The 12,831-nt window shown below is 40.4% G+C and overlaps 1 protein-coding gene across 1 annotated transcript; it reads right to left on the bottom strand.

The window, feature by feature from the left end:
- Positions 1-5,843: 5,843 nt before the first annotated feature.
- On the bottom strand, positions 5,844-7,660 carry LOC116712243 (sialic acid-binding Ig-like lectin 7). The gene is made up of 4 exons (XM_032552128.1): positions 7,576-7,660; positions 7,001-7,387; positions 6,395-6,697; positions 5,844-6,106 (listed from the first exon to the last, which is right to left on the bottom strand). Exons 1-4 carry the CDS (start codon positions 7,658-7,660, stop codon positions 5,844-5,846), a joined length of 1,038 nt encoding a protein of 345 aa, XP_032408019.1.
- Positions 7,661-12,831: the final 5,171 nt, after the last annotated feature.

Below are 12,831 nucleotides of genomic sequence, written 5' to 3'. Positions count from 1 at the left end.
CATTTTCTCTACATCTGAATGTCAAATATTGTTGAAATCAGAAGGCTCTCACCTCTAATTATTAAAAGAACAGGATCACAGACAGCAAATGATCTGAACAGCCCATTCTCAATACTGAAGAAGTAGCGGTCTGTATGACTTGGATGTATATTAGAAAACACAGTTGTGCAGTTTTTCTCACTCAGATTTCCAATCATTTGCATTTCATATTTGTTTTTTGACCAACTGCTGTTGTAAACCACAAGACGTGGATAACTGGCAACCCAGACTGTAGATCTTATCCAAATTCCAGATGTTTTCATTCTGCCGTCCACCGTCATTTCCTTGTGGTCAGTAAAGCTACATGGAATTAGCAAACAGGATCCACTCAGAGCGTCAACATGCTTTGGCGCAGTAATGTTGATTCCCTTGTGGGTCGACTGACATCCAGTCTGAACTCCTGTAAAAGTAGAGAAAAGATGGACACAATGTGAAGCAAAATGGTCAAGAGACATTTTCTGACCCTAACCTGCAGCCTGCTACATGTGGAGCATTTAAACAAAATCAGGATCTATTTCTTGGGACTAGAAAAATATATGCTTCCAGTAATGCGACCTGTATCTGATCTTTTCATGACAGTCTGAACAGCACAGGTTGGATTCTTTTCGAATGTGACCCAGGCCACTTGGGTATCCGATTCAAACGTCATCCAACCTGAACGTCATTGATAGACAAAAGACACTATTATATATATGCACAAGCAGGAAGAAAAACAACAATCATGACGGACTATAATGAGGATTAAGTTGTTAATATGCCGCTCCCGTCGGACAACATCAAATAGTGATTGGCAAAACACTGAGAATGCTGACGTTATTGCGCCCTCTACTGCACATGCGGGACACTTTCAGGTCGTTTGCCCGTTCACACTGGAGAACACAGACAGGTCGCATATATTTGGAAATGTGAAAAGTCACAGCAAAAAAACCCAACAATTTGACAAAAAAAAAAAAAAAATCGGAATTGGGTCATTTCAGGCTGCAGTGTGAATGCAGCCTAACAGCTCACCTGGAAGAAGGAAGACACTCAGTAACACGCTGACTGTCAGCACGTTCTCAGAGAGGGCTGCCATCACTCTGTTATATCCCTCCATCGGCTCACAGAGACAAGATGAAAGAAAACCGTCAGTTTAAATAAAAGCGGATAATTAATTGAAATATCAAGTTATGTCAGAGAAATATCACATTTAAAACAAAATGCATAAAAAAAAGTAAAACAAAAATTATCAAAATTCTGGCATTACACAATTAGTTAAAATTAGTAGAATAATAAGGCTGTATAATTTCTGATCATATATCAGTATTTGACAAATTTATGTCATTAATCCATATAACCAATCTTATCATTGACAAAAATAGCATATATTTCACATTCAAAGACTATCACACTATTGGTAAATGAAACATTACTTTTTATCAAAAATTAAAACATACCTAATGAAATAAAAAGTTAAGCAAGTGGTTAAGATCAGTCCAGCAGCTTCTGCCCCCTACAGATTAAATAAAAATCCAATAAATAACCATAAACAGTCCCCACTACACAGCAATGGCTCCCAATGAACAGTTGACAGCAGTTAACAGTTGTAAAATTAAACACAGCAAAAAACAACATTAATTATGATACCTGTTAAAAACATATACAAAACATGGCAAAAATACACATGAAGGCCTGTATTTAGTTAAGTTAGTCTGCAATAAATGCTAAAATATAACACTTGTAAAAAAAACACAGAACTGATCCTCATACATACCAGTTTCAGACTGCAACAGAAAAAGGGAATGATCCCAGTTACTGGTTTCTACGGTAACCACTAAGTGTCAAGGGTAACATAACTTATATAGAAGAATAGAATGTACTTTATTGATCCCCAAGGGGAAATTGCTTATTAGTTGACAAGCTACTCCATCCAAATACTCCATTAAATATTAATAATACAAATCTAACCATAATAGATAAAAGGAAGGTGGCTTCCTCCTCCTTCAGAGTGACGCAAGTAATTCAATATGACAGAATAAAAATAAATAAATAAACTAACAAGCATGTACATGCAAATATGTTAAATCTATAAATAATCTATAAATGAGTGCAGAGAAAATTAGATTTAAGTTACTAAGAGTTGGGCGTTGCAAAGTCTGATGACATTGAGCAGCAGGTGGCTCAGCCCACACCGTGTGACAAAGTCGGGCAGCAGCCCTGTCCTCAGTCTCATCACCCTCACTGATACAACCAACCATAGCCGAGTCATCTGAGAACTTCTGGAGATGACAGGTCTCAGTGCAATGGCTGAAGTCTAATGTTTAGAGGGTGAAGAGGAAGGGAGAGAGGACAGTCCCTTGTGGAGCCCTGTGGTGCTAACAACACTGTCTGACACACAGGGTCACAGGCGCACAAAGTGTGATCTTACAGTTAGATAGTCCACAATCCGGAACTATCTAACTAACAGTTGGAACTTGGGGATCCACCTGAAATGGCGTCGTCTTCTCACTGAGTAGAACCGGACGGATGGTGTTGGATGCACTGGAGAAGTCAAAAAACATCATTCTCACCATCGTCACCGGTTGGTCCAGGTGAGTATATACACGGTTGAGCAGGAAGATGATGGCGTCCTCAACTCCAAGTTTGGGTTGGTAGGCAAACTGCGAGGGGTCCAAAGTGTGATTGTACCAGGGGTTGGAGCTGCACCGGGACGAGTCTCTCCAGGGACTTCATGATTTTGGAGGTCAGTGCTACAGGCCTGTAATCCTTGGAATCACAGGGATGCTGCATTTTTGGCACCAGAACAATGCAGGATTTTTTTTTACATCACAGAGACCCTCTGAAGGCACAGGCTCATGTTGAGGATATGCTGGAGGACTACACAGACGTTGATAGCACAGGGGTGGAGCACTCTCTGGCTCACACTATTAGGGCCAAATTAGTAAATCAGTTCATATATTAAATGCTTTTTCACCATTTTGTTGGCAACGTACAGACGGGAGGAACATGCTACCATCGAATGGCAGCCAGCGCAGTTAGGGAGAGGTCGCGCAGTCCAAGGTGAGGCTCAGCTCGCTGCTGCCTCACCACCTGCGCTTCCAAGCATTTGAACGGGAAATCCTGTGTTCAGACTGAAAATGTGTGCTCTTGGATTATGGCATACAAATTCCACCAACTGAGCGGAGAGCTTGGCAATCATTCCAAGTTTTGAAAAGAAAGACAGGAAGTCCTGCTTTCGAAATTAAAATGTAAGCAAAAGTATTAAAAGTTTTGAGAACAAAAGACATGAAATCCTGCTTTCAGACTGAAAATTTGTGCTCTTTGATTATGGCAGAAAAAAAATCCTCCATACCAATGTGACCATCATTATTACAAAGGCCAATGTTTTGGTTGTGATAAAATGAAGCTTCCAATAGCAATTAGCAGCAAGACCCTAATGAAACCAGGTTTTCAGACATCTTACAGACAGAAAGTGTCTTTATCAAAAGAGGTCAATGTTTATTCTCTTGTGTGTTGATGACCTCTGGGCAGTCAGACTCTGCTGAGCTGTTTTTTCTTAGAGATCTGGAGATCTGTGTGTCCGTCGTCTCCTGTCGCCGTCTGCCACTACGCATGGAGGAAGCTGTTTTACCAAGAAGTTTAGATCCTCATGTTAAACAGCTCCCTCAGTGGTACTGGCTCACAATTCAAGGCCCAGTTATTCACTAAGTGGAGTCTGTGGGAAGTTAGAAGAGAAAACAGAAATATAAAAAATCAGATAAAACAGTCATGGTTACCAAGAGGTGATTTTGACTAATTTAAAGAGCATATTGTTACATCGTTTGTTTGGGGAGATTTTCTATCATGAGAACAGTGTGGAACTACACCTACACCGAGCTGTTATGGAGTTTGGGGTCTCTTCCTGTGAAGCCTGGAAGAAATTACAGAGCAGTCAGAATTATTGTTGCGTTTTGTGATATGGGAGAAGAACCAGTTCTGAAATTAGATGTTTTTGGAGCTATTTTTGGAGTAGCTGCGGTTGGAAAAAATATCTTATACTCAGAAAAGTGAGCAATAACCTACACCATTTATATATTTACAGCCTGGAGGAAGTTTGACCAGACAGGACCAAGCCTCCTAGTACTTCAGCAGAGCCTTTATTTTCTCTTCTTTCTATTAAGAAGTCTAATCGAATTACCATTATGGACAATTTTTCAGACAATTACAATAAAGGTTCCACTTGAAAAGTATTTAAGGTTTTACTTTTACACAAGTACCAGCATTGTTATATTTAAACCCTATAACTGTGGAGCTATTCTTGATTTATTTTGCTCTGCATTTACTTATGTGAACACTTTGAGTTTTATTTTTGTTGAATTTTTCAGAATTTGCACAATACTTTTTTTTGCCCCACATCATCATCATGGGGGATTTCTGTGTAGAATCTTTAGAAAAGAAATAATTTAGTACATTTAGGACTAAGAAAGTACTGAACCAAATGAAGGAACAGTTAAATGCCTGTAATAGGCTTAACTACACTTCTAAGTACACATACTCAAATTCTCATACTCACCAAATGATGATTTTGAACACGCAGAAAAGCATTATAATCCCTAATATTGTCAGAATTGGAATATGAACTTCAGAACGCTCAATTCCTGGGAAAATAAGAAATGAAAAAGAAAAACAAAACCGAATACACGCAAGATATAACAGCAACATGCCGGACTCAGCCTTCCAGATCAACGGTCTTCACTTATTCTGAGCGGACCGCGACCATTGGAGACCAGGGAGGAGGTCTCTGTATGTACGTGAATGAAGGTTGATGTACGAACTGTGGAGTGGTAAAAAGCTGCTGCTCTGAGGTGATAAAACTTATGACAGTGAAATGTCTACCGTATTCTCTGCCTCTGGAGTTTACAGCGATGTTCGTCACCATTGTTTACATTCCGCAGGTTTCTAATGGCAACAAACCATTGAAGGAGCTACATAACACCATTAGGTCACTGCAGGTGAGAAGTTTTACGTGGTTGCAGGGGACTTTAATCATCTGAAACTGGCGTACAGTCAGCCCAGTTTTTTACCAGCATGTCGCCCTTCCTACATGGGGAGACAACACTCTGGACTGTGTCACTCAGTCACTGTGTGGCCCAGACATGCAGCCTCTGTGCTCCAAGACTGTTTTCAGTGCACAGATTGGCAGGTTTTAAAAGAGGGAGAGGTGGACCTGGAGGAATACACCTCCACTGCTTTGGGCTTCGAATCTAAGTGTGCTGATGATGTCACCATTACCAAGAAAGCAACCTGTTACCCAAACCATATACATATATATATATATATATATATATATATATATATATATATATATAGTTACTCATTACTTATTTGTTAGACTTCTTGATCTGGGACCTGAGTTCAAATTTTGCACCACAAGCAAAAATTGAGAAATGATATGACAATAAAAAATTCTTGAGTCCTTATTTTAATGTTGAATCTAAAATCCGCAAATGTTAAAGCTTCAGAAAAGTATGGAGGTACTGTCGGCTCAGCAAAACTTGATTTTCCTCCTAAACTGACAGGCATCATATTTTTGTTTTATTTATTTTTTGCTGACTCAGATAAAGAAAATGAGCTAGTTTGCAACAATCAAAAAGAAAAAGTGAGTGCATAGAAAATCCTTCAGAGAAACAGATGAGTACCTTTTCTTCCAAGACCTTCATGAGACAGCCCAATCCCTGAATGGAGAAAAAGTAAATCTGAATAAATCTGATTGCTTAAATATGTTTCCATCTGCAACTTTCAAATGATCCCTTGGTGCCTCAGGATCAGTAACATCCTTCCATATTTCTCTATTTACCTATTGCTGAAAGAGTCAGACGAATCTCTGGAGATGTCTGACTACCAACATCATTCGTGGCCACACAGTAATAAGCTCCCTCCTCAGTGACATGGAGTCCATAATTTTCTCCTTCACCTACTTTCAAGGCTCCATTTGAGGTTTTCTCGAACCAGGTGAAGACGCTGACGGGAGGCTTGGCTCTGCTGGAGCAACGCAGCTCCACCCATCTACCTTTTGCTAAAGTGATGGATACTGAGGTGTTCTTGGGAGAATCTGAGGAAAATGTGACACACCTTATGGTTATTGACGAGAACCAGCTGAACCATGACGTTCTGACAGGATCATTTACAGCAGTGGTGCCAAAAGTCGGCCCTGGAGGGCCGGCATCCTTGCATGTTGTAGTTCTCTCGCTCATGGTAGTAACAACCTTTTCAGCATGTCAATGTTCTCCCTAGGCCTTCTAATGAGCCATCATTTGATCCAGGTGCATTATGCCAGGGACAGAAGTAAAACATGCAGGAAGACGGCCCTCCAGGACCGACTTTGGCACCACTGACTTACAGGGAACACTGAGAGTCACATCTGTATTTGCTGTCTTGTGTTTTCCTCCATCCACAGGATATCTGGCAAAGCAGGTGATGTTGTATCCGTCGTGGATCTCTGACAGAGTGATGTTCTGCTGGATTGTAGTTGTAAACGTTCCATCTTTGTTCCTCTCCATCTGTCTGTGAGGGTTTGGTTGGAGGTTCAAGGAGAGTCCAGGAGGTGATTGTGGACAGGGAGTGAGAGCTGAGCACGTTACGGTGACAGAGTTCTTCTCCTTCACGTCACCTGAGATTTCAATCCTGGGGTTCCAAGCAGAATCTGTGCTTTCACATGACACACACATTTTACACAGTGAGATCCAGCAGACTGACTCCACTTCAAACATGTGGAGCATAACAAGATGGCAGATGATAAAGAAAAAATCACATTGAAAAATAAAATTAGATAAAACATCCACTTTTACGTTGACAAGCTGCTTTCTTTAACTCTGGACTCTGATTCTGTTGATGATCCTACACATCAGACGTTTAGCTTTACAGTGAAGACTCGGTTTATGGAGTTTGTCATCATAATTAATTTTCTCTTGATAATGTCACATACATAAAAACAAAATGCTCTCACCTTTAACTGTTACTTGAACAGGATCACAGGTAGCAAATGATCTGAACGGCCCGCTTTCAACTCTGAAGTAGTATCTACCTCCATACTCTTTAACCATTTTAGAAAACACAGTTGTGCAGTTTCTCTCACTCAGACTTCCAATTATGTTGATTCCAAATTTGCTTTCTGACCAACTGCTGTTGTAAACTATATTCCGTGGAAAAGCGACAATGTAGATTGACGTTTTTATCCAGACTCCAAATGTTTTTCTTCTGCCGTCAAACTTCATTATCTTGTCGTCAGTAAAGCTACATGGAATTAGCAAACAGGATCCACTCAGAGCGTCAACATGCTTTGGCGCAGTAATGTTGATTCCCTTGTGGGTCGAATGACATGCAGTCTGAATTCCTGTAAAAGTAGAATAAAGATGGATACAATGTGAAGCAAATTGGCCATGAAGAGAAGTTTTCTGACCTGTAAACTGCAGCCTGTTACAGGTAGAGCATTAAAACAAAACAGGATCTATTTCTGGGGACTGGAAAAATAAATGCTTCCAGTAATGTCTCCAAATGAAAGTGAGAGAGGCAACAGCTCACCTGGAAGAAAAAAGACACTCAGCAACATGCTGACTGTCAGCAAGTTCTCAGACAGGGCTGCCATCACTCTCTTACAGCCCTCCATCAGCTCACAGAGACAAGACAAAAGAAAAGCTTCGGTTTAAATAAAGGCGGATAATTAAATAGAATTTCAAGTTATGTCAGAGAATCGTTACATTTAAATCTTCCAAAGAAATGCATAAATAGGGCAAAACCAAAGCATCAAATTTTTGGCACTATTACGCCATAAGGTAACATAAGTAGAATAATAATTAATGTTACTGGGACTCTATGGTCTCTGTGATCATTTATTGCTATTTGACAAATTTACCTCAGTAATCCATATAACTAATCTTATTGTGGCATAGATTCAACAAGATACTAGAAATACACTGACATGACAGCATCACTCAGTTTCTGCAGATTTGTCGGCTGCACATCAGTGATGTGAATCTCCCGTTCCACCACATCCCAAAGGTTTTCAATAGGCCTGAGATCTGGTGACTGTGGAGGCCATTCGACTTCAGTGTTCATGAAACCAGTCTGAGATGATTGGCGCTTTATGACATGGCGTGTTATCCTTCTGGAAGTAGCCATCAGAAGATGGGTACACTGAGGTCATAAAGGGAGGGACATGGTCGGCAACAATTGACTGTGGCGTCGACACGATGCTCAATTGATACTAATGGGCCCAAAGTGTTCCAGGAAAATAACACCCACACCATTGCACCACCACCACCAGCCTGAACCGTTGATACAAGGCAGAAGGGATCCATGCTTTCATGTTGTTGACGCCAAATTCTGACCCTACCATCTGAATGTCGCAGCAGAAATTGAGACTCATCAGACCAGGCAACATTTTCCAATCTTCCATTGTCCAATTTTGCCTGTGCGAATTGTAGCTTCAGTTTCCTGCTCTTAGCTGACTGGAGCGGCACCCAGTATCGTCTTCTGCTGCTGTAGCCCTCAAGGTTCGACGTGTTGTGCATTCAGAGATGCTCTTCTGCGTACCTCGGTTGTAACGAGTGGTTATTTGAGCTCGAAGCAGTCTGGCCATTCGCCCCTGACCTCTGGCATCAACAAGACGTTTGCGCCCACAGAACTGTCGCTCACTGGATATTTTCTCTTTTTCGGACCATTCGCTGTGAACTATAGAGATGGTTGTGCATGAAAATCTCAGTAGATCAGCAGTTTCTGAAATACTCAGACCAGCCCGTCTGGCACTAACAACCATGCCACGTTCAAAGTCACTTAAATCACCTTCATTCCCCATTCTCATGCTCGGTGTGAACTGCAGCAGATCGTCTTGGCCATGTCTGCATGCCTAAATGCATTGAGTTGCTTCCATATGATTGGCTGATTGAACATTCACATTAATGAGCAGGTGGACAGGTATACCTAATAAAGTGGCCGATGAGTGTATTTAACATTCAAAGACTATCACACAAATGAAACATTATTTCGTATCAAGATTTATAACATACCTAACAGGAAAAAGGGTGAAGCTGGTGGTTCAGTCCAGCAGCGTCGGCCCCTAAAGAATAAATAAAAATTCAATAAATAACCATTAACAGTCCCGACTACAGAACAATGCTTCACTGAACAGCTGACACCAGCTAACATCAAACACAGCAGAAAATAATATTCTAATTGTTAAAGCATATACAAAACATGGCAAAATTACACATGAATCACAATATGGAATTAAACTTGTCTAAAATATAATACTTTGTAAAGAAAACACAGAGCCGATCCTAGTACATACCGCAGTTACAGATGTTCAAGGGGACGAGCTGAAAGTTACCGGTTGCTCTGGTAACCACCAACTGTCGAGTAGCATAGGTTACGTTCACACTGAAGTGACCCAATTCCAATTTTTGGTCAAATCGGATTTTCTTGGCTTCTTCATTCGCATTTCCAAACATGTGCGGCTCGTACGTGATCTCCGGTGGGAACTGCAACGACCTGAAATGTCCCGCATGCGCACCAGAGGGCGCAATAACCTCCCGCGTAGAGAGTGTGCTCAGTGCTTTGTCAACCTCCATAGAAATGAAGAAGTACTGATTATTTACGGAAATAAACGTGGATGGTGACGGTGGGGCGTTCCCCCCCCCTTCAGGGGGTCTTTTGGTGGGGCGTATCTTAGAATTTAGAAGTTGTTGTCTTACCGGAGTCAGCATATTAACCAGTGTTGTGTAAAGTACTGAAATCTCAGAGTCAAGTAAAAGTATAGGTACCTCTCCAAAATATGACTTTGGTAAAAGTCCAAGTCACTGACTGAAATGTTACTTGAGTTAAAGTCTTAAAGTATCTGAAACTTCTTGTACTTAAGTATGGAAATTACTGTAAAAATGGATGTACTCAAGTAATGTAATGAAAAGTATAAGTAAAAAGTAAAACAAGGCAAATGTAGTTTGAATGACTTTTTTATATTTTGGTAAACTTGTCAAATACACTTAAAATAATGTACCCAACCAAGTGAAGGCAAAATTAAACCTGCTAATAGATATACCTGCAGGCATCATTTAGTTAAGAAAATTAGGTGCTTTACCTATAGCACAAGGTTAACTTAACCTGCTTTACAACTGATTATTATTCGTTAAATTTAGTCTAAATTGCTATCACTATGGCTTCTGTCCCCCCTTGAACAGAGGAGTCTAGGTAGCCTGCTACAGTCAACATTAGGCCTAAGCTAAATACGCCACGTGTGGAACTGAAACAATGCCAAACAAAGTTCATTTATACAGGTAACGTTATGCTCAAGATTTCACAATAGTGCCTAGTGACCAAGCTATAGTTACTGAAACAGGAGGATTATAACCATTTCATAAGAAGTTGCCTCGATGTGTTTCTTCAAGTTGGACGGGGAGTTTTTGTAAGATAGAATTTCCACATCTTTGGGCAGGAATAACATACACTGCATGCGGTACGACGAATCTTTAACACCCACGAAAGAGTATATTGTGTTTAAATAAGGCCATGGGCTCTCATCACCAGCTGGTGGTTCCCCTGGAGCCGTGTCCGACGTAGTTGCAGTCGTTGTGGTCTCCGTCTCCTCCTCCATGTGGCTGCTGCTGATTGCGAGACTTGCTTTGTGTTTAATGGGAGAAGCGAAACAGGTGTATCCTATTGGTGGTGATGAACAAGCCCAGGCAAGTAGGCTACGGACTTTGTTGCAGTCAATCAGTAGGTGGGGTCAAAACACTTGCGTTTCTCTCTCTCGCTTTTTTGTAACGAGTAACTAAACCACACACTGAAAATGTATTGGAGTAAAAGTATGCAATTAAGTTCGGAAATATAGTGAAGTAAAAGTGAAAGTTATCAAAAATTTTCATACTCGAGGAAAGTATGAAGTACTCCAAAATATACTTAAGTAAAGTAGTGAAGTATTTTTACTTCGTTACTATACAACACTGATATTAACAACTTAACCACCATTATAGTCCGCCATGCTTGTTTTTTGTTTTTTTCCCCCTTCTCGTTTGCACGTATCAGGACGCAGCGGGAATAAAAACAACCAAGGCAGTTGTTGTAGTGACGTATGTCGAGTATCAATGGCTTTCAGGTTGGATGAACGTGACCTGGAGCTTGAGACTCAGGTCACATTTGAAAAGATAAGATACATATCAGATTTAGAACCACATGTCCTAGTGGCCAGGGTCGTATTTGAATAATATTAATAATAATAATAATAATAATAATATAATCTGTGTTGTTGAGACTGTTATGAAAAGACCACACAGGTCGCATTCAGACAAAAAAAAAAAAAATCTGATCAGAATTGGGTCACTTCAGGCTGCAGTGTGAACGTAGCCATAACAAGTCTTATATAGCAATAAATGTCGGGAGAAAATGAAATTTTGGCTAAACAAAATTATTTTAAAGAAAAAATCAAATAATTTTGACAAACCTCACAACTAGAAGAACATCAAAATTAGGACGGTCACCATCAACGCTTTAAAGCATGCGGTTAATATGAAATAAATGAATGCGTTAATATTACATAACACATTACATAACGCCTTAATATTACATAACGCAGATTAATCAAACTACCTGTTTAGATCTAAAAGCCTCTCTCCTGCAGATTTTCTATTTTGCAGAAGAATGTTATGGGGAGCGACGAACGACAGCGAATGGTGAAAGTTTTCCATCACTGCAGACAGCAACACACGTTGAACCTATTTCAACTTGCTGGCAGACATGTGCACATCTACGTGTATGAGCTCAAAATTTCACATGCATGAATTACGCCAGTCGTCGCTTGGCTGGATGAGGACATGCGACTGTCGCCTGATTATCTCACGAGGAAACGAATGGAGAGGGATATTTCTGAATGAACGTTTGAAACCTTCCTGAATATAAAAACCTGGAAAACTGAGAATCTTCAAACATGTTTGGTTTGAGACAAAAAAAACCCCAAAACATTTTCTGAAGCTTTTTTAAATAACGTTCATACAGTGGTCATGGGCAGTTGCCCAGGGTGGCATCAGAAAGTGGTGGGGCAACCAAGAAAAATAAAATAAAATATATCGTATCTACTAGTTGTCCCCTCAGCAAGTTTGCTACTATGTATGTTTTTATGGAGCAAGTTTCCATTAGTTGCTGTTGAAAAAATCCAAATAAATCAGATAATTGCTTGCATTGTGATTGGCTGGAGTGCGGCAGGAGGAGGGATTTGCCCAGGGCACCATTCCTGCCCACAGCTGGCATGCGTTTACTTCCTCCGGACTGGATCCTCCAGAGGATCTGAAAGCTCACTCCATCACAGGGATTTCATCCTCAACAGCTCTGCTTGGAGGGATGTCTGTGGAGGACAGAATGATTATTCTCATTGCGTTTTAATATTTGCTTCACCCTTGGGTGTTACGCAGGGTGTCATAAGGTGGTTTATCAGTCACGATTGTCTTCTGTTGTAATTGATTAAACCTGCCAGTTTTTGTTTTCCCCCTGTGTTGTGTCTGTAGCACACCAAGGGGTCTCTTCTGCTGCGTCATAATCTATGATTCTGCTGATGTTTATTATCATTCTGTTATTTTTTTTTCCTGGAGAATTCTATGTTTATTTACAAAGCATTTGAGAACAACATGGTTGTCCAAAGTGCTATATGATAAGTTACCTGCTCTGTTCATCGTAACACTGTTACAGTTTGTTGTTTCACAGCAGCAGGTCTGATATTCAGAGTGAAAGTTGGTGCCAATTTGCCCTGATTGGCTCATGGGTTAGAGAGGAACCAATCAGGACTCAAGGAAGCCC

Source organism: Xiphophorus hellerii, chromosome 21, assembly GCF_003331165.1.
Source record: "Xiphophorus hellerii strain 12219 chromosome 21, Xiphophorus_hellerii-4.1, whole genome shotgun sequence".
Lineage (NCBI taxonomy): Eukaryota > Metazoa > Chordata > Actinopteri > Cyprinodontiformes > Poeciliidae > Xiphophorus > Xiphophorus hellerii.
This window is presented reverse-complemented; position numbering and strand designations above follow the sequence as displayed.

Bases quoted from the DNA above. Each gene is read 5' to 3' on its own strand.
- LOC116712243 (XM_032552128.1), bottom strand. From the start codon at position 7,660: ATGGAGGGCTGTAAGAGAGTGATGGCAGCCCTGTCTGAGAACTTGCTG. The intron at 7,388-7,575 runs GTGAGCTGTTGC...CTACTTTTACAG, and splicing joins GAGTGTCTTTTTTCTTCCAG to GAATTCAGACTGCATGTCAT. The intron at 6,698-7,000 runs GTGAGAGCATTT...GTGAAAGCACAG, and splicing joins TGTTCAAGTAACAGTTAAAG to ATTCTGCTTGGAACCCCAGG.